Genomic DNA, 23713 nt, shown 5'->3' with positions numbered 1-23713 from the left:
CTAGTGCCCGTTTCATTTGTTTCGGAAACGGGCCTTTTTTACTAGTATATAAATATATATAGCAAGAAGGGGGGGATTTTTCTCTCTCTCTCTTTCTAAGTATCTATGTATATTAACAGATAAATAGCTATGGGGGAAGAGAGAGGGCTAGAGAGATATCTACCTCTCTCTACACTGTACACACACACACAATATGGTTATACAGACATAGATATATAGCTATCTAATCTATTTATTAGGGATGGACTGTCACAGTATATTCCATGTTCACTATATACATTAATTTAGTGTCCATTGTTCCCGTAATATGCCATATGGGAACAGATTGATGGGAACATTGGACACTAAAGGGTTAATGAATGAAAACGAGCAGAAAAAAAAAGAGAATTTGTGTTTTTCATTTGCCAATCATAGGGGCCCTTTTAATAAGCTGCACTAAAAGGGGCCACGCGCTCTGATTAGCATGAGGGTTTCCCTGTGCACTGAGGCCATGTTTAGCATGGCTGTAAAATGGCCACATTTCCATTTTTTCTATTAATATCCAGGCACTGATTTCCTAATTAGCGTGTGAGCCCTTACTGATACCTATATAGTAGGCTAACTGGTTGGAATGCGGCAATATAGCTGCACTAGCGGATTAGTGCTGGGTACACCTATTCACTGGGGAAGCCTGCGCAGATGCCTGAACTGCTGTAGGGTACTTGAGTATGTCCCACGGTAGTATATTTGGGCTCATGAGAAGCAGCCAGTAATGCTTACTGCCGCTTAGTAAAAGGACCCTATAGTGTTTGCCAAAAGGGTGAACTTGTTTCTCAGTACTGTGCCCATTCATTCTTTAACACCTGTTGACCTAGTACTGATCTTCTTTAGATCTAGGAAAGTCTTCAACTGATCCGGTAAAAAGAAAACATACTTCACTCTGGCAAAACAAACTAAGCATTTACAGGGATAAGTCAAGAGAAAAATAGCCCCTAGGTCCTTAGTAGCCTTTCTCAATGCCACAAAAAAAACTTTCCTTCTCTGCTGCATACGTTCTAATGACAGCATTTAGGTCTTGCTAAATGATGCCAACAGAGTAGCTCTTTCAGTTATATCAGACATGGAATCCTCCAGAATAGCTGAGATGTTAAGATCAATCTCCTCCACTTGTGGTGTTAAAAAAATGAAGTTTCTTCTTTTTTCTCCTCATACCCCCCCCCCCCCCCCCCACTTCCACGGTTTTCTGGATTAAGGAGAATAACATTTTTACTTATTATTGTGATGTTTTTCACTATAGCTTGATTATTTTTAACTATTTGTGTTACTTTAAATGAGTGCATGCTTGTGATTGTATTTTTCAAATTATAGCAAATAAATAAAAAATTGTGTGTCTATTCAGACCATTGCGCATGCTTGAACCATCACGCATGTGCAAACCACTGTGTATGTGCACTCTATCACAAAATCAGTGCACAGTCTTTCAGGAAGAATGAACACTTGGGGGGTCTTTTTCAAAGGTGTAGTAGCTAATGATTAGCATGTGCTAAATGCTACAGACACCCATAGGAATATATAGGCATCTCCAGCATTTAGCACATGCTTAATTTTAGCGCACGCTAAAAACGTTATCACGCCTTTGTAAAAGGCCCACTTGATGACTTTGCTTCCATTACTGCAAAATGGCCAACCAAAAAAGAAAAAAAAAACATTCTTGGAAAAGACAAAGAATGACACAACATGAAAACATTCTGGCTGCTCATCCCTACTATCGATATAAAGTTTCTCTGTAAATAGGTAGGAATGTATATATGTATCAATATGTCTATTTATGTTAATTAATTAATTAAATAAATATGGGAACCCATTAATAATCTTTAAAAATAAATTGTACATGTTTCATATGTATTTCCTATGTTCTTAATTATTATTCCATTCTTGTCTTTGAAAGGAGAATTTGGTGAAGTTTGCAGTGGACGTTTAAAATTGCCTGGTAAAAGAGAATTTGCAGTGGCTATCAAGACTCTTAAAGTGGGCTACACTGAAAAACAGAGAAGAGATTTCCTGGGAGAAGCAAGTATTATGGGACAATTTGATCATCCCAACATCATTCACTTAGAAGGTGTCGTCACAAAAAGTAGGTACCAGGAAATATGGCCTGCTTATCTGTTCAACAGGAAATCTGTATATCATGTTCAGCTACTTACTTTAAAATTTAAAGAGAGCGTAGTTAAGGGGCCCTTTTACAAAAGCATGATAGGGCTACCGTGCAGGTAGCGTCTGGCAAAACAGCAATACTGCATGATGTGCCACAGCACCCTGCGATAGTTCTATGTTTGCTGCACAGCGTTTCCCAAGCCAGAAAATATTTGTTTATTTTCTAGGACGGGGCAGAATGTAGGCATGCCTGGCGGTAATTGGCCATCAGCGTGTGCTGTCCGATTACCTTAGTGCTTGAGCTCCTACCGCCTACTAAATAGAATGCAATAAGGGCTAAAGCAGTAAATCGCCGTTCGCCATTATTTTTATTAGCGCACGGCCATATACTATTTCCATTTAAAATAATGCAAATTCCAGCTGTGGTTAAAGTGCCCTCAGCGCATGACAATTTTCATGTGTCCACATTACCAAAGGCCTCTTTTTACTGTAGCTTTGTAAAAGGGCCCCCTTTACCAAGCTGTGGCAAAATGGGGCCTGCCCTGGTGTTGGCGCGTGTTTTTCATGCATGCCGAAGCCTCCCTTTTACCGCAGCGGGTCTCTCTTTCCTACAAGAAATGTCCATGTGGCAAGTAAAGCACTTGCCATGCAGCCATTTTGGGAGGAGCCCTTAACAACACCCATTGAAGTGGCAGTAAGGGCTCCCGCAGTAACTGGGCAGCACATGGCTAAAAATGGACGTTGCGGCAAAAAGGAAATTGTCGCGCGTCTATTTTAGGTCTGAGACCTTACTGCCAGCCATGACCTAGTGATAAAGTCTCATGTGGTAACCGGGCAGTAATGACCTACGTGCATCAAATGCCACTTGGCGTGCATCAGCTACGCGCACCAGAAAATAACAAATATTTGTGGGATGCATGCCAACCAAAAATGAAATTACCACAAGGCGGTAACTCAGAATTGTCATGTGTAGGTGCTTGCGTGGCTTGGCTTAGTAAAATGGCCCCTAAGTGACTTGCCCAAGATCACAAGGAACAGCAGTGGGATTTGAACCAGCCACCTATGCATATCAAGGCTGATGCTTTAACCACTAGGCCACTCCCTTTAGAAGGCTAGAGGGTAAAGAATCATGCATCTAATATACTGCCTTCTGAGGTACAACTAAAATGTTTTTTATATATACAGTACATGTGAGGAGTTGCCTATTGGTCAAAGCAGTGGGCTAAAAACTAGGCAAGCTAGAGTTCAATTCCCACTGCTGCTCCGTGCATTATTGGGCAAGTCGCTTAACCTTCCATTTCCATAGGTACAGACTTCCACTGAAAACCCTCCATGGATAGGAAAATTCCTGTTTTAACTGAATGTAAATCACTTGAATCTATTACTAAAATCCTAATCCCCCCCCCCCCCCCTTCTATTACTGCAGGATATGAAAAAGCTGTCATGTATGTCTGAATTTTGAAAGAAATGCTATGCCTGAAAGACACTCCAGGCCTCAGTGTTGTGCCATATCTTTGAGGCACAGCATGGCTCTCGAATATTGGTTAGATTGCCTCTGTCTTGGACTTTGTTGATGTTAAAGCTGCAGCATTTTCTTGAGAAAAGAAGCACTCTATCCACTCAAACTGCTGCAAGAGCTACTCCTCGAAGGTTGCCATAAACAAAGACATGGGCATCACAGTAGAAGTGCCCACACCTTCCTGAGTTACTTAGAGTGTATTGGAACTGGGTTCTTGGATCTGTGAAGGCAGTCACACCCCCTCTGATGTCATGGAGGATGAGCAGTCTTCATGTCGTTTGACATTTCCCCATGTGTTTTCAAACAAATTCACATCCATATCATACAGTTAGTAGTGCAAGACAGGCAGAAACTGAGACTTTGCCAGCTGACTTTGAGCGCCCCTGGGAATCAGAAGGAAAGGTTTTAATGGTCTCTCTTCAGATCTCTCTCAACCATATGACAGGCACAAATCCCCTCCAGACTTTCTCTTTTTCACTGATTTTATATAGGAGATGGCTTAGGCTGTTCTTTTTCAGTTCATGCAAGTTTTTAGTGAGGCACCTCTTGGAGTATTGTGTTCACTTTTGAGGCCATTGGGCTCATTTTTGAAAGAGAAAGATGCCCAACTTTTGACACAAATCGGAAGATGGATGTCCTTCTCCCAGGGTCATCCAAATCAGTATAATCGAAAGCCGATTTTGGACGTCCCCAACTGCACTTCGTCTCAGGGATGGCCAAAGTTCATGGGGGCGTGTTGGAGGTGTAGCGAAGGCGGAACTTGAGCGTGCCTAACACTTGGACATCCTTGATCCATAATTGAAAAAAAGGACGTCCCTGACGAGCACTTGGACGTTTTCATCTGGGCCTGTTTTTCCTACAACTAAGGCACAAAAAGGTGCCCGAACTGACCAGATGACCACCGAAGAGAATCGAGGATGACCTCCCATTACTCCCCCAGTGGTCACTAACCCCTTCCCACCCTCAAAAAACATCTTTCAAAATATTTTGTGCCAGCCTCATATGTCATACTCAGGTCCGTCACAGCAGTATGCAGGTCCCTGGAGCAGTTTTAGTGGGTGCAGTGCACTTCAGACAGGCTGACCCAGCCCCACCCCCCTACCTATTACGTTTGTGGAGGAAACAACGAGCCCTCCAAAACCCACCACAAACTCAATGTACCCATGTCTAGGTGCCCCCCTTCACCCGTAAGGGCTATGATAGTGATGTAGAGTTGTGGGTAGTGGGTTTTGGGGGGCTCAGCACACAAGGTAAGGGAGTTATGTACCTGGGAGCAATTTATGAGGTCCACTACAGTGCCCCCTAGGGTGCCCAGTTGGTGTCCTGGCATGTCAGGGGGACCAGTGCACTAGAAATGCTGGCTCATCCCATGACCAAATGGCTTGCATTTGGTCGTTTTGAGATTGGATGTCCTTGGTTTCGATTATTGCCAAAAAATTAGAAACGTCCATGTCTAGGGACAACCAAATTTAAAGATTTGGACGTCCCTGATGGTATTTTCAAAATGAAAGATGGATGTCCATCTTGTTTCGAAAATACGGGACATTTTGCGAGGACATCCAAATCAAAACTTGGACATCCCTTTCAAAAATGCCCCTTCCACATCTCTCAAGGCTTGAGGTGGTTCAAAGGATATTATTAAAAATAATACAGGGTTTTCACCTGAATATATATTCACTAAAGGAAAGGAGAGATAGAAGAGATATGATGCAGACATTTAAGTACTTGGAAGGAATTATTATACATACCGATCTCTTCCGGAGAAATGGAAGTGGTAGAACTAGAGGACATAAGTTGAGGCTGCAGGGCAGTAGACTTAAAAGAAATGTCAGGAAAGGGTAATGGATGCCTGGAATGCCCTTCTGGTAGAGGTGGTGGACTTCAAAATGGTAAGGGAATAGGCCATAAATTCCTGAATGTACACGAGCTTCTCAATCTCTGATAAATTCCAGAGTAGCTTGTCAGCCTCTGCCCTTCTCGACCTGCGCTGGGGTACTGACCTGTGCCCATATTTCTACATGGTAAATTGCCAACCAGTGTTTAACAATGAATAACTATAACCTGCACAGAAAAGCGGATGCAGCTTTGGTCATCTTGTCAGGCAGGCCAATTGGACTGTGCAGGCATTTATCTGCCATCATTTACCTACCCTATTTACTGAGCCTCACTAGCGGGTGCCATGTGCTTATGCCAACACAGCCCATTCACTTTGAATCACTGCCAAAATCAGGGACAGGGTTTTTGTCTGCTGCCAAGAGAATACATTTTCAGTCCATGTATTCATGTCCAGACACCCTACCTGTAGGAGGAAGGCTGAATTTTTTGCACATAGATGGGTTCCTTAAGCTCAGACAAGTGGATTCCAAAAATAGTCTGGACAGAATACCATTTTCAGTTAATAGACTGATCTCCAAATTTCCCACTAAAAGCATCACAATTAAACTCCCAGCATTAAGAAATACTTACAAAGGAACTCTTTTCACTCTTAAAGGCCAATGCAGTCAAACCCATTCCACCATGGGAAAGAGGATTCCATCCAATCCTAGATCTAAGGGCCCTGAGCAAATATCTAAATAGAAGTTCAAAATGGTGTCCATCATACACTTCTTCAAAGAGAGGACTGGCTGTGCTCTTTGTATCTAAAGGATGTTCACATTCACATACAAAAGCAACAAACCATTTATTTATTTATTTATTTATTTAGACTTGCTATACCACTTTTGCTAACTAGCAGTTCAAAGCGGTGTATAATACTAAAATTAAACATGGAACAGGTAGAAATGGAACTATAATAATTGATAGGAAAGAATAGAGTAGCCATACATTTGACAGAAGATCAGAACAACAAAAAAACTAAAAGGGAGAAGGGGGGAAGGGAAACGGGAGTTAACATGACAAGTCACAGTGAAAAAAAAAACAAATGCACTCAACTTAAGGGGGTAGGGGAAGCTTGTTGAAAGATCCAAGCCTTTGAAGATGATTTGAATGTTTATGTATGAAGTATCATTATAGGAACACTTCGCTACCAGTACTTCATTCTGCAATTTGGCCTCATACTACTGCCTCAAGTGTTCATAACATGCTTAGCAGTCATTGCAAGGTGTCCACTGTAGCAAGGCACTGCTGTGCCCTTGTCATGACGGAGAAGAAGACTCTAGCACTGTGGTATTCATCTCCAGCTTATTGCCAAGCAACCTAGGAATGGTGGATTGGCCTTTAAGAAAGGGAGAACTACAAGTCATGAGACTTGTAGGCCTCATGAACCCATGGACTTTGAGGTCAGTTCAACCAGGCTAGAGGAAAACCTGGAGAAAGCCAACTGACCCAGCAACTAACCCTGGCACAGTACTTCTCTACCTAGTCCTCGGGGCACATCCAGCCAGTCAGGTTTTCAGGATATCCACAATGAGTATGCATGAAATAGATTTGCATACCAGGGAGGCAGTACATGCAAATCTGTCTCAAACATATTGATTGTGAATATCCTGAAAACCTGACTGGCTGGATGTGCCCCCGAGGACTGGGATGAGAAGCACTTCCCTAGCACATTAACTTCCCAAGTCTCAGGGAAAAAAAGTACTAGGGAAGTAGAAATGGGAAGCTAGCAGGTACCCCCTGGAACCCTTCCAACCAAGCATGGAATTAGTTTAATAAGGCACAGTGAGAAGGTCCTTTAGAAGCCTAGGTTAAGGGGTGAGGCAAGAGGGAGGAGTGCTTCATGTGATGGGGATTGAACAACCAGGAGGCAAAGGGAAAGGAGATGGAGAAAAAAGAAGCATGGATGGATGGTATAGGACATACAGTAAGTACTGAGAATGTTATCTCAGGAAGTGTTTCAGCAAAGCCAGGTCCATAGCACCAAGACAGAATGTGTTAAAGAATGAAGGCCAGGAAGATGTAGGACTGAGGGTTTTATTCTCCTGAAGAAGCTTGTTGAATCCTAACGGGGACCCCATTGGGATTAAGGTATATAGATTATGTGGATATTCCCAACTAATCTAACAGATAAATGTTTTGTTATTAAATTTTGTTTTTGTAATGTTAAAATATTTAAACAAATTTATGAGACATTATTGCAAGAAGAGCATATCCCCTTATGATTTGGATAATTTCTATGGAAAAAAACAAAACCTTCTATGCATCAAGTTTCTCCTTTTTGGGTAGTCAACTTTGGAGTGCTCTACCAAGACCCATCCAAGAATGATGATTGATAGTGGCCCTTATGAACCCTTGTGGTTTTTCACTGAGATCTTTTTGTCCAATTTTTAATGTGTTTCAGATGTTGATATGGTTGTATATGTTTGTTTTGGGGGGGGTAGTTCTTTATTGTATTTCTTTGGGACAGTTTTTTTTTCTTTAGTACTACTGGTATATCCCATGGGACCTCAATGTTGTTCTTATTCAGCTGAAGAAAGCTGTTTTTTGAGCCATGAGGTATCTTACACTTGAGCTTCCTTACCTGGAAGATCGCACTTCTGATGACATATTAGCAGACAGAGGGGGTCTTTTACAGAGGTGCGCTAGTGGTTTTAGTGTGTGCTAATGATTAGCATGCACTGAACGCTAGAGATCCCATAGAAATATATAGGTGTCTCTAATGTTTAGTGCATGTTTATTTTTAGCACATGCTAAAAACACTAGCGAGCCTTTGTAAAAGTACCCCAGAGTGAGCTCCATTGAGGGGCATAATCGAACACGAACACCTATCTCCATGGGCGTCTACGTCTGAAAATGGGTACGTGAAGAGGCAGGACAGACCGTATTTTCGAAAAAATGGACGTTTTTCAGCTGGACGTTTGTTTTTTTTAGCGATAATGGAAACTAAAAATGCCCAGCTCAAAAACATCCTAATCCGAGCCATTTGGTCGTGGGAGGGGCAACGATTGGTAGTACACTCGCCCCCCTGACATGCCAGGACACCAACTGGGCACCCTAGAGGTCAGTGCGGTGGACTTCAGACAACGCTCCCACATGCATAGCTCCCTTACCATGGGTGTTGAGCACCCAACCCCTCCCCCAAAACCCACAAATGTACAACACTACCATAGCTCTTAGGCGTGAAGGGGGCACCTACATGTGGGTACAGTGGGTTTTGGAGACCTCCCATTTACCAGCACAAGTGTTACAGGTAGGGGGAGATGGGCCTGAGTCCACCTGACTGAAGTGCACGGCGGTACCCACAAAAAGTGCTCCAGGGACCTGCATACACGCAGGCCTCTAGGACTTGTTGCTGCTATATACCACTAGCACACCAGTTGACACCTGAAGACTAATCTCTCCGAAAACGTCCTTTATTGGAATAAGCACGCTTACTCACAGTTAACTGCAGATCAGAGGTTGTGCCCCACTGGCAACGAGTGTCCCTGGTACTGAGATGAGCAGTAGGTCCAAACTGGCAGAATGCTGTACAATGCCCTCTTTCAGCCGCATTCAAGGTAAGAACTAAGTTCTGTAAAGTGGCTAACATGTGAAAGGGATCTAAAACTGGCTTACAAAAATAGCCACTACCTCATGGACTACCGGAAACAAAACAGGGCACACTCTGACCCAGTAAGCAGGGGGAAAAGCACCATGGGAGTAGAGCCTACCAACTACCAACATCGTGAGCATGTAACACAAGCTAGTGGAATCACGGAGCCCAATACCTACACTCACCACAATGCATTGCTGATGTGACTATGCAGTGCGCATAACAGAAAAAGTGTCACACTCACCCGAGAGCCACATCAGAACCAGGGAAAGGCTGTCACAGGATAGAACACATTCTGCTGTCATGGAGGTGGGTACGGCATTTGAGGCTGCCATACAGGCTGGAAAAAAAGTTTTTAAAGTGGGGTCTTTTTGGTGGGAGGGGGTTAGTGACCACTGGGGGAGTCTGGGGAGGTCATCCCTGATTCTCTCCAGTGGTCATCTGGTCAGTTGGGGCACTTTTTTGGGACCTGTTCATGAAAAAAAAGGGTAAAATAAAAGTGACCCAAAATCACGGTAAAAACGCCTTTTTTTTTTTTGATTATCAGCTAAAGACGCCCATCTCTCCTCGGCCGATAACCACGCCCCAGTTCCGCCTTCACCATGCCTCCAACACGCCCCCATCAACTTTACCCGTTTCCGCGACGGATTGCAGTTGGAAACGCCCAAAATCAGCTTTCGATTATACCCAGGGAGACTATTTCTCTTTTTTGAATATAGTTATGATTCCAATAGTCCTCCCATCATTTATTCCCCCCTAAAGAAAACAAGGGGCTCTTTTACTAAAGCGTGTAGGCGCCTACGTGCATCAATTTGGAATTGCTGCCCGGCTACCCCATGCCCCATTTTTACATGCGGCCAATACGCACAGAAGAAAATATTTTTTATGTTCTACCACGTGGCGCTAATCGGCAGTGTACGCACACTGACGATTACCATCTGGTTAACGCGTGAGACTTTACCGTTAAGTCAATGGATAGTGGTAAGGTCTCAGGCCCAAAATGGTCATGCACTAATTTTTATTTTGCCGCACGTCCATTTTCAGCAAAAAAAAAAAAAAAAGGCCTTTTTGCAGGTGCGCTGAAAAATGGTCCTGTGCGCGTCCAATACACGTGTCTACACAAACGCAGGCCATTTTTCAGCACACCTTAGTAAAAGGACCCCCATGTTACTTACCTGTAGAATGTGTTCTCCGAGGACAGCAGTACTTACATCCCCAGAATTGTGTTCCTCTAGCTAGTAATAGACTGAGGAGGTCCCAAAGCTTCTAGAATGAATTGTCAGGGTGCTGCTTCATATGCCTGACTTCATTGATGACATCACCCATTGGAAAGGATTTAAGTTTGTCTGTCCTTGGAATGGAAAACACCTGCTGCAAGTAAGTAACTTCATTTTCAGTGTTATCATAACAAGTTCTGCACATTCCACTGCACATAGTAATGTGCTTTATCACGTATTGTAGAACATTTTCTTTATTGTCCTTGATTGCCACTTTGCTTGATTTCATGAGCTTAAAAGCTAAAAATAGATGTCTGGTGTTGTCTTGAATTACTTTATGTGGTTAGAGCTGTGTAAATTGAAATTGTAATTTTGCGTTGGAAAAGGTAACTGTCACCATTCAGTTTACATAGGTGGTTACTTGCTTTTAATTTACCATGTTGAAACTCACTTTATTTGTGTCCTTAATTTCATGCTTTTTGATCTGATGCTAATTTATTCAACAATTACTTTCAACCAGCAGCACAGAGATAATGAAACCTAAGTGCAGTTAAATCTTCCCATCTAGCTTTTGATGGAACTGAAGCTGATCTAAAGAGGAGCCCTGTGGTATTCTTCAGGGCTTTTAGAGCTACAGTGAGAAGTTACCCTTTCTGTAGCATTACTTTCCAATGTTAAGGACAAAGAACTCACGTTCCAGCCATTTTTCAAATCTTTTGTTGAATCAGTGATACTATAAATAGCAATCTGGTCTGCATAGGCTTCATGGCACATGATTAAAATCTAACAACGGTCTTTCTTCTATTTAAGTTGCTCGTACCATATGCTAGTATCATATTTATTGAGGGACTCCAATAGCTGTAAGTGACTTGAGTTCTCAGAATGTCCTCAGTGAATATGCATTAGATCATTTGCACGCATACTACCTTCGTTAAATGTAAATCTGTCTCATGCATATTCATTAGGAATATTCTGAAAACCTGAACTGTTTGCGGTCCTTGAGGACTATCAGTGACTAGCACTGCCTTATGCAAATCAAAGAATTGGTAAAAGGTGCAGTGCTGGCTTTGAAAACGTTCACTAGCTTCCTGACTTTAAAAGATCAACTATAAAATATTTGTGAAAAAAAAAACCTCAAATAAAATTAATATAACTCTGTGTCTTGTATACCTCATGGTTTAATACAGGAAATATACACTACGATCCACAGTGTAGGACGTGATTAAGGTTAGGCACCATTTACATGTATAAAAAGCTGATTTTGAAAAAACCGTACACACAGATTTGAAGGAGCCAACTTTTCAAAATAGTTACGGATGCTAAACCCAATGCAAGTTAGCCCTCCCCAGACACAATCAAAGTTTGCCTGATATTGGAGGTGCTCAAGCACCCACAACGCCCACAGAGCTGTCTCCTATGAAGGTGTTCTGGGTATGGTGTTGTTTGATTTTTAAGGCATGTGTATATTCTATATTTTAAAATAGCAGTACATGTATAATTTGACATTTTACCCATCAGGCTTTCACATGCTTCAAGTTACGTTCAACTATAGGCTAACTTCACACATAGGCTGGGGTTTGGGAGATGAGCTTGGGGAAGAATTGAAAGAGAAAACCGCCATGAACTGGCAAATATTAGAGTTGTGGAAGAGGGCTATTCACTCCCGCTAGATGTGCAGGTTTCAAAACCTCAGGCTTTGTCAGGGTTAAAATCTAAAAGGGGTTAATACCAAAGTATACCCCTTTTTTAATATTTATTTATTAATTTCAAAATAATTCACAAGAAACAATCTTGTACAGAAAGAATAATGTCACCTGTTATAACTCAAAAATTTCGCAAATAACTAAATTTTCTCAAATGACATATACATCTCAAGTCCACAATAAGGGCAAGACACAATTCAAAGTTATAATACTTAATGCCAGGAAAATAGTAGGGGTATACCACCCGTGCTTATAATTCTTACGGAGTAGATATTAAGGGGTTTGCTATCGGTGAGGATACAGCCGGGCCTTGTTTAGAGTCCAAAAAGGTCTGCGAATGTTCACTCTCATAGAATACATACTTAACAGATTGCAATTTTAACACGCATTTACAAGGGAAATTTAACCAGAAGATTCCTCCTAATTGGAGGACATGATTATGCAATTTCAAAAAGGATTGACACCTTTTCTGTGTCCGTTTAGATACATCTGGAAATATCTTAACTTTACAATTAAGAAACGTATCCTCTCGGTGAGAAAAAAAGGTCTTTAAGATCCAATCTCGATCAGGCTGTAACTCAAAGTCCACTATCAAGGTAGCTGCTTGTATGCCTAATAGTTCATTTTCTATTGTTTGAGAAAAGTTTAAATTTAACTCCTCAAATGGTATTTCTGATCCTGCTGTTAACACTTGATCTGTAGATTGCTTAGTATAAGGCGCTAAATAGTAAATCCTTGAGATTGGCGGATATAATTGATCAGATATTTTCAAAACTTCTGTGAGGTATCTCTTAAAGGTTAGCAATGGGGCCACTGATGGCACTTTAGGAAAATTTATGTCTTAAAGTTTTCATCCGTTGTTTATTTTCTACATTTTCTATTTTTCTTTGCAAAAGTACATTTTCTTTCATTAGTGCCACTTGGCGATCTCTAATCTTGTCAGTTTCTGTTTTAATAGACTGTTCAAACACTTTAGTTTGTTGAATTTGTTTTTCCATTACTTCAATTTTATCAGAAAAGGTTTGAATAGGCTTTAAAGCAGAGGTAATTTTTTGAGTAAAAGAGTCTTCCAGACTCACTAGGGCGTCCCATATGTTTCCCAAGGTAATTACTTCTGGCTTTTCTGTCGTTAGAACCTTTGTTTGTAACAGATTCACTTCCTGAATCTCTCCCCTAGGCTCAGGCTCTCTCCCTTCCATTGCAATTCCTTCACCTCCTGTGGCATTCACAGCGTCGCACTCCTGTGGCATTGGACTCGGCACTCTACTGCTAATGTCTGCCCCTGCTCCCAGATCAGTTTCCCCCACTTCGGGTCTTAACGATCTGGGACATCCACTTTGCAGCGTTGCCGGCATCACAGGAGGACTCTGCATTTCAGGGCTCAGTGTGATGTCTCCTTCTAGCGGGGAGAGCGGTTCACCTCTCACCGTCCCTCCCTGCAGCGAAGCGTTCTGCCCTGTTCCTCCTGCTCGGGTGGTGAAGTGATCCATCGGACCCAGATGAGGTTGCATTGAGGGTGCTGAGGAAACCCTCTGTCTGCCCCTTCTTTTAGGTATAAATTTCAATAAGGAAGTTAAGGTAAGCAGGAAAAGGAAAGTGGGTCGGTGGAGCTGCTTCTCTCACCTCCTACTCGGACGCCATCTTGCCATCCAAAAAGTCTCAAAGTATACCCCTTTAAGTTAAATTGTAACACTACACTTCTATAGCTCTCATCACAGACAGGACAGATATTTATGCGGTCCCATTTATGTACTAAATCTGGCCCGCTTAAGGGCTGAATATCAGGACTTAAGCTGTCAAGTGCTGTCTTCACCCAAAAATTGCCCCAACGTAGACAGCTTTGAGTTAGTTTTGAATAATGGCCAGATAGATATCAGTACAAAGAATGACTTAAGTATAACTGGATATTAAGGTACCTAACATTTAAGCCATAGACCTGGTGTGTTAGTGCACATACAGTATTCTATACACAATGCAAGTAATTTAGGGTCCTCCCCACCCCATGCTCCTCTTTTGTGTATACCCCTTTCACATACATGCTATACAAGATACACACGTTTTTACAGAATAGCACATAAGTGGCATGCTAGTATTCTGAACATTTATACCTATAATGCACATGCAAAGGTAACACTAATGATACAGAATTCCACTTTTTATGTCTACTGGTAAATTTGAAACCCAAATCCCTGTTCAGTCTTTTCAACTGTTCACCATTTAACTTCAAAAGCCTTTTTATTTAAGTTGATCTTTTAATAACTTGAATAAAAGGTCAATCATGAAGAGTTCTACTCGTCTATGAAGAAGTTCTCTTTCTTCTCCGTGATGTATGATTTTAGTTCTGTGCAATTGTATTGTAGCTTTGTTTTGGGCAAACCTACTGTAGAAAGGAAAACCACCAAGCAAGTACCAAGAGTAATGGCATATAATCCGGGGCTGGAAAAACAGAAAAAAAAAATCATACAGTAGATTCTTGCGGCAGCAGACTCTGGAACAATAGTTATCAGAAACAACAGATGGCCTCTGCCCCCCCCCCCCCCCCCCCCCAGAATATGCCCTCTTGAAGACTCCCTCTCCAGGGCATAGCCAGATAACAGATTTTGGGTGGGCCTAGGCAAAAAGTAGGTGGGCACCAAGTGTTCTCTCCCCCCCCCCCCCCCCCAACAACTACCACCAAAACAATATCTCAGCTGGTGAGAAAATGCTTCTTTCCATCTTGGCAGTCTGCAGCAGGTGTGCACTGAAAATGAGCATGTGCAGGTGCTGGTATCGTAGAGAGTAGCGTTTTCGTTACCATCAGGGGGAAGTCTTCAGCTGGCCGAGCTTGGGATCCCCACCAGCTGCCACTAAACGTGTGCTACTGTTGGGTGGGCCTGAGCCCTAAATGGGTGGGCCCTGGCCCACACAGGCTCACCTGTGGCTTACGCCACTACTGTAGCCTGAGAACCTGGGGAACCAGGTTTGATTCCCACTACAGCTCCTTGTAAATCTGGGCAGGTCACGTAACCCTCCATTGCCACAGGTACAAAAATGAGTAGCTGTATATAATATGTAAACTGCTTTAACTGTTACCATAGAAAGGCGGTATATCAAATCCCATCCCCCTGTAGAATAAACTAATGCAGAACATGTTATAGCAAACTATATGAAGACACAGGTGTCTGTCCCGAAACTTACAGTCAAATGGGAAATAAGAAGTGATTTGCTCCCATGGAGATCTTGCTGCATATATCCTCTGTTCGTAGGAAAACCTACTATGAATTGGCAGAAAAGCGTTCTTAATCCACGACTAACTGCACTACAAATCTGCATTATTTGGTCCGTGAGTATATCTAACAATGGATAATATATTGGATTTTGTGGAATTTCTCCCGTCTTCCCCATGATCTTGATTTTTTCAGGCTTGTTCTTTCTTGTTTCGGAGTTTATGCAATCAGTTGCAACTGAAAATGTTTACAGTGTTGTCACATGAGAACTTGGGATGTATAGCTTGGACTGCGCCTGTCACTAATTATTTAGCTGTTTTCTGTCAGAGATATATGTGAAAGAATATTAAATCTTTCACTTAGCTACCCACATTTCTCTGATACATGTGTATGGTTTTATGATACAGTACAATTATGAGTGTTCTCAAGCCAAGGTGAATTTAATTGATTAATCATATTGTGTAATGGATGCCTTTCTCTGTGATAGAACTATTCTACTTGTGTAAGATCATGTAGACAACCAATTTGTGGTAGAAGAAATGCCTGGGACTAATCCATTGTAGAGACGGTGTCAGGGTTAGTTGTTATAAAACATTTCCACCTTTCACCCTATAATCCAGATTCTTATTTATTTGCAGTTCTGCTATCTCTCTACCTTGTATAAGCGTCTTGAAAAATGAAAGTTTTAAATTTCTTGTACATTTGGTCCCTTTACAGTCTAAGCTCGAGCAATTAGCAGTTCCAGAGTCATAGCCCAGTTATTGAGCTGACACAATTTCTGGTGATGGCGTTTTTGACTGTGGTGTACAGAGGGAACCTCTAAACAGTTATATGGCTGTGAATATAATTCTCTAATAGATTTGGTAAACATTTATCAGGGGTAATTCTATAAGGATTTAGGTATCAATAGTGCACACAAATGCCAATATTCTACTTATGTATGCATGTATGTGGGCATATAAATAAATTACACTATTCCATCTATGTACTATTCTGCAAATCTTTGATCACTTGTACATTGCAAATGGACATTCACATGGACAGAGTTTGGGAGGGATGCACAAATATCTGTGTTAATTCCAGAATACTGTCATTTACACAAATTGAGGCCTGTATTCAGATCGTGGGAGTTAGCCAGGCTAACTCCTGCAGTTGGTGCTAAAACCTGATATTCAATGATGGGCCATTTCCAGTGACTGGCATTAAATATCTAGTTGACTTTTGGCTGGTTGACTTTGACCGGCCAAGCTGATATTCGGCACTGGCTGGTAAAAGTCAATCAAACCAGCCAAAGATAGGACTGCCTTGCACGTGGCCAAATATGGCAACTAAAGTTAAGTGGTGGTGTGCCGAAAATCAGCAGATAGACAGTTATATTGCCCAATATAACTGGTTAGCGCTAAATGGCAATATTCAGTAGGACATGGCCAGCCATGTCCCGCTGAATATTGACTGATAGCCGACTACGTGGCATTTAACCGGCCAGGTGCCGATTCTGGCTGGTTAGATGTCTTTGAATATCAGAGGAATTCTGTTACAATTTAGATGTAAAAAATTAGAAGTTTTATCAAGTTTCAAATTATTGAAGTTGATATACATGTATCAAACATATCTACATAGTTTACAATAAATAAAAAATAAAATAATGAAAACAAAATGATATGACCCCCCTCCCCCAGTGGTAAAAGTCAAGTTTTTAACCCACAATCCATACCCCCCCCCCCCAAGTGACAAATCCAACCCTCTGTGCAATAGCACTTCTCCCCAGAAGCTGACCTTCCCCCTATCCTCCTGACACCCCTGGCACTTATCTGTGGGTCACCATTGATGGATTCAGGGGATTCATATGGGAATGGTCCCCCTCTGCTCCTGCCCAGGACTGTGCCAGGATCCAAAATTGCACTAGCAATAGTAACATGGAGACCACTGCTCGGGCATCACTGACACCATTTTGGATCCTGGCACAATCCTCAGTAAGAGCATAGGAGGGACTGCTCTTACCAGGGCCCACTGAATCCACCAGTGGTGACCACCAGGTAAGTCCTTGAGGTGTTAGGGGATGGGGGAGAGTTGGATTCTAGAGGGAGTAACTAATGTACAGAGGGTTGAGTTTTGATATCAGGTGAGGTTTGCCATTTGGGAGTGGAGATCAGATAGGGAGAGCTGGGACTTGGCCTATACCCAGGTGTGGGGAGGGGGTGAATTTGTTATATTGGGTGGGGGGATGGGAAGGGGTAGGGAGCACCACTGTGGACCTCTTAGCAAGCAAGCTGCTGGATTGTGGGTAGCACAGCTGCACTTAGCTCCTCTTCTTGAGGTGGTGGTAAGTCCATCTGTGCTATCAGCAATCATGATAGCATGTGGTAATGACATATGTACTATCTGTGATAGCTGGCCACTCCTCCACCCATCCATGCTACAATCATCTCCTGCCCACTCCCTGTTAGGCAGTTAATTTGGTATTTTTACCACACAGGCTGCCTTTTTAGCGCAGTAGATATTAGTGTGGGCCCATGCTAATGTCTACCATCTAGTAAATCCCTCATTAGCTGCTTAACACAGCCTAGTAAAGTTTTCTCTATGTGTCTTTATAAAATAGGCTAGGAGTAAGTGCTTACGTGTCTTTTACACATAGATGACTTTTTATAAAATTAACTCATAAAACCTAAACTGCACCCAGCTGTGCCTCCAGCACATTCCATGCTATAAAATAGGCCCAGAAAGAAATGCCTCTTTGGACTGCACATAGTTAAACCTTTATACAATTATTTCATACAATTATTTCATTACAAACTAAACTCTACCCAGTTTTGCCCTTGAGAAGACACACTTTAAATTCATATATAAGAAATATAAGGATATGTATATGGGGCAATATTTATAAAATTATTTTCTGGAGGAGTGGCCTAGTGGTTAGGATGGTGGACTTTGGTCCTGGGGAACTGAGGAACTGAGTTCGATTTCCACTTCAGGCACAGGCAGCTCCTTGTGACTCTGAGCAAGTCACTTAACCCTCCATTGCCCCGTGTAAGCCGTATTGAGCCTGCCATGAATGGGAAAGCGCGGGGTACAAATGTAACAAAAAACATATGTAACCTAGTTCTACACATAGCAATGTTTCATAAATCCACCTCCTAAGTCTTGCACAGACATTTGCATGGGTGAAGGATGCTCTTTTTACATAAGTACATAAGTATTGCCATACTGGGAAAGACCAAAGTTTCATTAAGCCCATCATCCTGTTTCCAACAGCGGCCAATCCAGGTCACAAATACCTGGCAACATCCCAAAAAAGTACAAAACATTATACTGCTAATCCCAGAAATAGTGGATTCTCCCCAAGTCCATTTAATAATGGTCTATGGACTTTTCCTTTAGGAAGCTGTCCAAACCTTTTTTAAACTCCGCTAAGCTAACCGCTTTTACCACATTCTCTGGCAACAAATTCCAGAGTTTAATTACACGTTGAGTGAAGAAACATTTTCTCCAATTCATTTTAAATTTACTACATTGTAGCTTCATCACATGCCCCCTAGTCCTAGTATTTTTGGAAAGCGTAAACAGATGCTTCACATCTACCCGTTCAACTCCACGCATTATTTTATAGAACTCTATCATATCTTCCCTCAGCCGCCTTTTCTCCAAGCTGAAGAGCCTTAGCCGCTTTAGCCTTTCCTCATAGGGAAGTTGTCCCATCCCCTTTATCATTTTTGTCGCCCTTCTCTGCACCTTTTCTAATTCCACTATATCTTTTTTGAGATGTGGTGACCAGAATTGAGCTTTTTAGCTTCTTTGCTTTGTAATCTGTGACTTCAGAAAGTTCCACCTCTTAAGACCAGGCTTTTGTTCATTTGTTGTGCTTCTTGACTTTTTCAAGTGTACATTTGGCCTTCTGAAATATTTGCAGTCATTCCCATTGTGGTTATAAGAGAACATAAATGCAAGCAGACTTTCTAGCTGCCATATAATTAGTTGTGAGTGTTCTACTGTTTATTGTTTCTGCTTAGGACTGGAAAAGGAGAAGCGAAAGAGAAATGCTCTTTCAATGATATAAATATCAATAGGGGGTAGCCTTGTTAGCAATTAAAACACAGCATTAGATGAGGTAGACTTTTCAAAGAGAGAGAGAGAGAGCAATCAAAATCAAATAGTCAAATCAAATTTACCTTTGCTGAAAGTCATCTGTAGTTTTCATAATGCTCAAACACAACTTATAATTGATCTCCCCCCCCCCCCCCCCCCAAGATATAAAGGCATTTCTTTCCATATGATTAACAGTTTCGCATTTGCTCATGCTGCTTGGTAGCAAATAGAAATTGATTTAATTAAAAAAAAGTAGATCACATATTTTTATAAGATTTCAGCACAATTACAAGTGCCAAAGAAAACCAGATTAATTATGATTGTCATCAGTGCAAGCTACTGAGAAATAAGATATTAAAAAAAAAACTATATGTAATTGACATTAAAGTGATTTAGGCATGAAAGAAGGGCTGAGAAATGTATTTGTCTTGCGGAGGCTATACCTACTTTTGATTTATGTGTTAGAGACATTCATTTTGGTAGTTCTTCGAGAATGTTCTGAGATAGGGCAGTCAAATTGAACATGGATTTTTTTTCTTGATCGATTTGGGAATATGGTCAATAAAAAAACAATTTAGGGATAACTACTTAATAGCTACTTCATAAGTTAGATATTCTAAGCATCTTCTTTTTCCTATTCCGCAGTCCTGCTTTCATTGTAAGGGGTTAGAATACAGAAAGACCCAAATAAAATATGGTTACCAATTGTTATGAATAGAATTACTTGATTTATGACTAAAGCGAACATAATGAGAAGTGTTATTAATCTATTAGAATTTTTGGAAGGCATAAACTAGCAGGTGAATAAGGATGAGCAGCTTGACGTAGTGTAAGTGGATTTTCTGAAACTATTTGATAAAGCTCTTATATGAATTATGAGTAAAATAAAGTCTTAGGATAGAAATCAATCTTCTCTTGTGGATTGGCAACTTCATAAAAGCTAGGAAACAAAGAAGGGGACTAAGCAGTGGAGTGTGGTGACATTTATAGCAAGGGTATTCAGTAGATGTGCTACACTAAGGTTAATGTACTCACTGTTTTGTGCTGAATAAAGTCACGTCTTGGTCTCTTTCTGAGAGTCACCTATAGCATTTGCCACTTCTCCTTTTGTCTTCTATATTAATTTGAAGAAACGTGGCATGTCGTGTGGTGTAGAACTGCAGATTCCATGAAAAAAAATACTTTGAGCAATACAGGCTGAAGCAGCAAGTTGTATCTGCTGCTCTCTGCTTTTGTGTCTTGTTTGTAGGTATACGACTTACAGGGTGCATGCAACAAAATAAAATGAGCTTTGCCTTGTCACCCATTCCTTCTTCAGGTCATACTCAAATAGGAGTGACAGTAGACAACGCAAGGTCATTGTTGCTATGAGCCAAACTGATGGTACAGTTGCTTGAAAAATCCATGAAAATGCCCTTAACATTGGAAACAGAACCACTTAACACAATCTCAGATACTGTGGCTTTGAGCCGAACTGGTAGTACAGCTGTGGTGGGATGTGCAGAGATGTTCCATGGTAGTGTGGGAATCGGTGAACACTAAACCTGTGGGAGTTGTGTCAGTGGGCAGGGCCGCCAAGAGACTAGGCTGGGCCTGGGGCAAGGCTACCCCGCCTCCGCCCCCCTGCCGCACTCCATCACTGCCCCCCCCCCCCCCCGCTGCAGTCCACGGTCTCACCTGCCTGCCTCCATGGCTCCGGACCCCCTGCATTCAAGGTGGCAGTCACAGATCGCCTCTCTTCTGGCCTTCCCTCCCTTGTCCCGCCCTCGTCTGATGTAACTTCCGGTTTCCGCAAGGGCGGGACACAGAGAGGGAAGGCCTGAAGGGAGGCGATCTGTGATTGCTGCTTCGAATGCAGGGGACCCGGAGCCGAGGAGGCAGGCAGGTGAGACCAGGAACTGCAGCGCCGGCGGCCTGACCCCGGCGCTGGGCCCCCTTTGGAGGCCCGGGCCCGGGGAATTTTGTCCCCCCTTCCCCTCCCCCCTCGGCAGCCCTGTCAATGGGTGGAGAGTAGGCATGCCCTGTGCTAATTAGGTAGCACAGGCACATTGCCGCATGCTGCCCGATTAGCATGGGGTTAGTGCAGGAGCCCTTAGCAACCACAAAATAGGCGGTGGTAAGGACTCCCACAGTAATAGCCATTTTACCGCTGCACTACAGTGGCCACAACATGCGGGAAACCCACCCACTAACAACAGCGCCGACCATTTTTTTTAGTGTGGCTTAGTAAAAGGGTCCCTGAATATTGCAACTAAACCATTAGGAAGCAGCTCCACCCCTGGGTTGACTCTAACCTATGGGTTCTTTTACTAAAGATTAGCTCGTTATCTGCAGCAGGTTCCATGGGATAAAATGGGTTCTGTGACAGATAATATGCGCTAATTCTTAGTAAAAGACCCCCCCCCCCCCTTAGGCAGTTAGAGCTCAAAGTCAGTGGTACTGAATTTTGGTGGCCGGCCAACTTAGCAAGTTTTAACAAAGCAGGAGCCTTTCCTGCCCCCCTTAACAATGATCCCTAAATCTTTGGAGCTAAGTGGCATGACTGCCTTCCTATTGTCCTGAGATGTATAGAAAGCAATCAATTTGTACTGTCTTTAGGTGGCTACAATCAGAGTAGTTTACATCTTTTATTGAGGCACTTTTTCTCTTCTTAGTGAGCTCGCAATCTAAGGATTTTGTTTTTGAACACGTGGGGCAATGGAGGGTTAAGTGATTTGTCCAGAGTCACAAGGAACTGCAGCAAAAATTAAACCCAGTTCTGCTGGTTCTCAAGGGACTGCACTAACCCTCCACTCCACTTTTCTTTTGATTCTTAGACACAAATAAAAAGGCTTTACATGACAGAAAATTTGAATCAACAAATTGAATAGGCTGACTGAGGATTTCCAGCATGCATAGTACTTCTGTATTATATGAAATATTTTAATTGGGTCAGTATCATTGGAAAAGCATAATATGTTGCACCTAAGTTTCCATTTTGGTTCAAGAAGTTTTAATGTGTTTTTTATATATGCTAAAAACATTTTTCTGCTAACTTAGGTCTGTATACAATAAAACTCATTGTCAAACTGTTTTAGTGTACCACCTAATAAAATTTTATGGGCACATTAAAATGAAGTGTAATATGGTGTGAAATAAATTATACTGAGGACACGATAAAGCTTACTTTCACTAGCATGGCTGTTGCTGGCTGCTGGGAAGTACCATGTGCTAACCAGCCAAAGTGAAAGGTCTCGCACTAGTGATTCTGACGTGGCAAATGCGACGAAGCACATAGGAACTGAATGTTGCATTTGCCATGCCAAAATCACTAGTGTGGCTTTGAAAAGGAGCCCTTAGCAAGGCCATTCGATCCCCTTCAACCTTTATAAAGATCAGCATCACCACCACCCCTTCCTACCCCTCCCCTAGCAGCACCATAACTCCTTCCTGGCATGCCATTAAACCCCCTCAGCTGAATCCCTCTGCATCACTAGTTACTTGGATCCCCAAAATATCAAGATTTCCTTTCAAGGCACAGTTTCTCTTGAGGGTGTAGTCCTCCCTCCACTTTTCCATATGAACCTGTTCCACGTGGTTTCCTGTTGTCCACTGTGAACACCTTCACACCTTCCTCTTGGCATGTGCTAGTGGAGAGGTAGTCCTAGCAGAATTCCTTGAGTAGCTGCCTTTGTAAAGGTAGATAGAGGGCTCACTGGAATGGTAAGTTAAATTCTGGAGAACTATGAGAGGAGGTGGGAAACTATGGAGATAAAGGGGGTTTACTTGAAGAGGGGTACAATGGTATAGGGTGGGAGACAGAGCAATTGATGGTTCCAGGCAGGATTTCATGTTGTACAGATAGTTTGATAGGTGTGTTAATGATGGTGCTGCTGGGAGTAGGTATGCAGGGGGGGGAGGGTATGTGATGGTTAGGAGAGGATGCTGTGGGGAGAGGGAAAATTTCAGTCTTGATGGATAGCTATATGGGATAAAATGAGAGACTGCTCGAGACGTTTGTCATATGAAAGGAGGCAATGTCCTTTTGTGGACTACAAACTGGTTAAAAGACAAAAAACAGAGTAAAGGACTAGTAGGTTAGTTATCTGCATGGAACAGGACCAAATTTGTGAATGACACACAGTTTTTGAAAGTCATTAAAAAGGCAGAGGACTGCAGGATTTGCAAAAGGTTCTTTTGAGACTACACATCTAAATGGCAGATGAAAATTAATGTTGTAAGTGTAAAGTGGAGTACTTAGTGAAAAAAAATAATCCCAAGTACAAGTACAAAATGCTGGGTTCAGATTTAGGAGTCCTGACCCAAAACAAAGATGATGGAGCCATTGTAAACAATACATTGAAAATTTCAACCCTGTGTGCTGTAGCTGCTAAAAAAAAAAA

The 23713-nt window shown here is 42.1% G+C and overlaps 1 protein-coding gene across 2 annotated transcripts in view; it reads left to right on the top strand.

Annotated features, from left to right (window-relative positions):
• Window positions 1–23713, top strand: part of EPHA5 (EPH receptor A5) — a 609249-nt gene that overhangs the window by 532852 nt on the left and 52684 nt on the right. For both annotated transcript variants that reach the window (XM_030194566.1, XM_030194568.1), the window contains exon 11: window positions 1928–2113. In XM_030194566.1, coding sequence (XP_030050426.1) covers window positions 1928–2113 — 186 coding nt within the window. The remainder of the gene's footprint in view (window positions 1–1927; window positions 2114–23713) is intronic.

Source organism: Microcaecilia unicolor, chromosome 2, assembly GCF_901765095.1.
Source record: "Microcaecilia unicolor chromosome 2, aMicUni1.1, whole genome shotgun sequence".
NCBI lineage: Eukaryota > Metazoa > Chordata > Amphibia > Gymnophiona > Siphonopidae > Microcaecilia > Microcaecilia unicolor.
The sequence above is the reverse complement of the archived record's forward strand: the minus strand, read 5'-3'. Positions and strand labels throughout refer to the sequence as shown.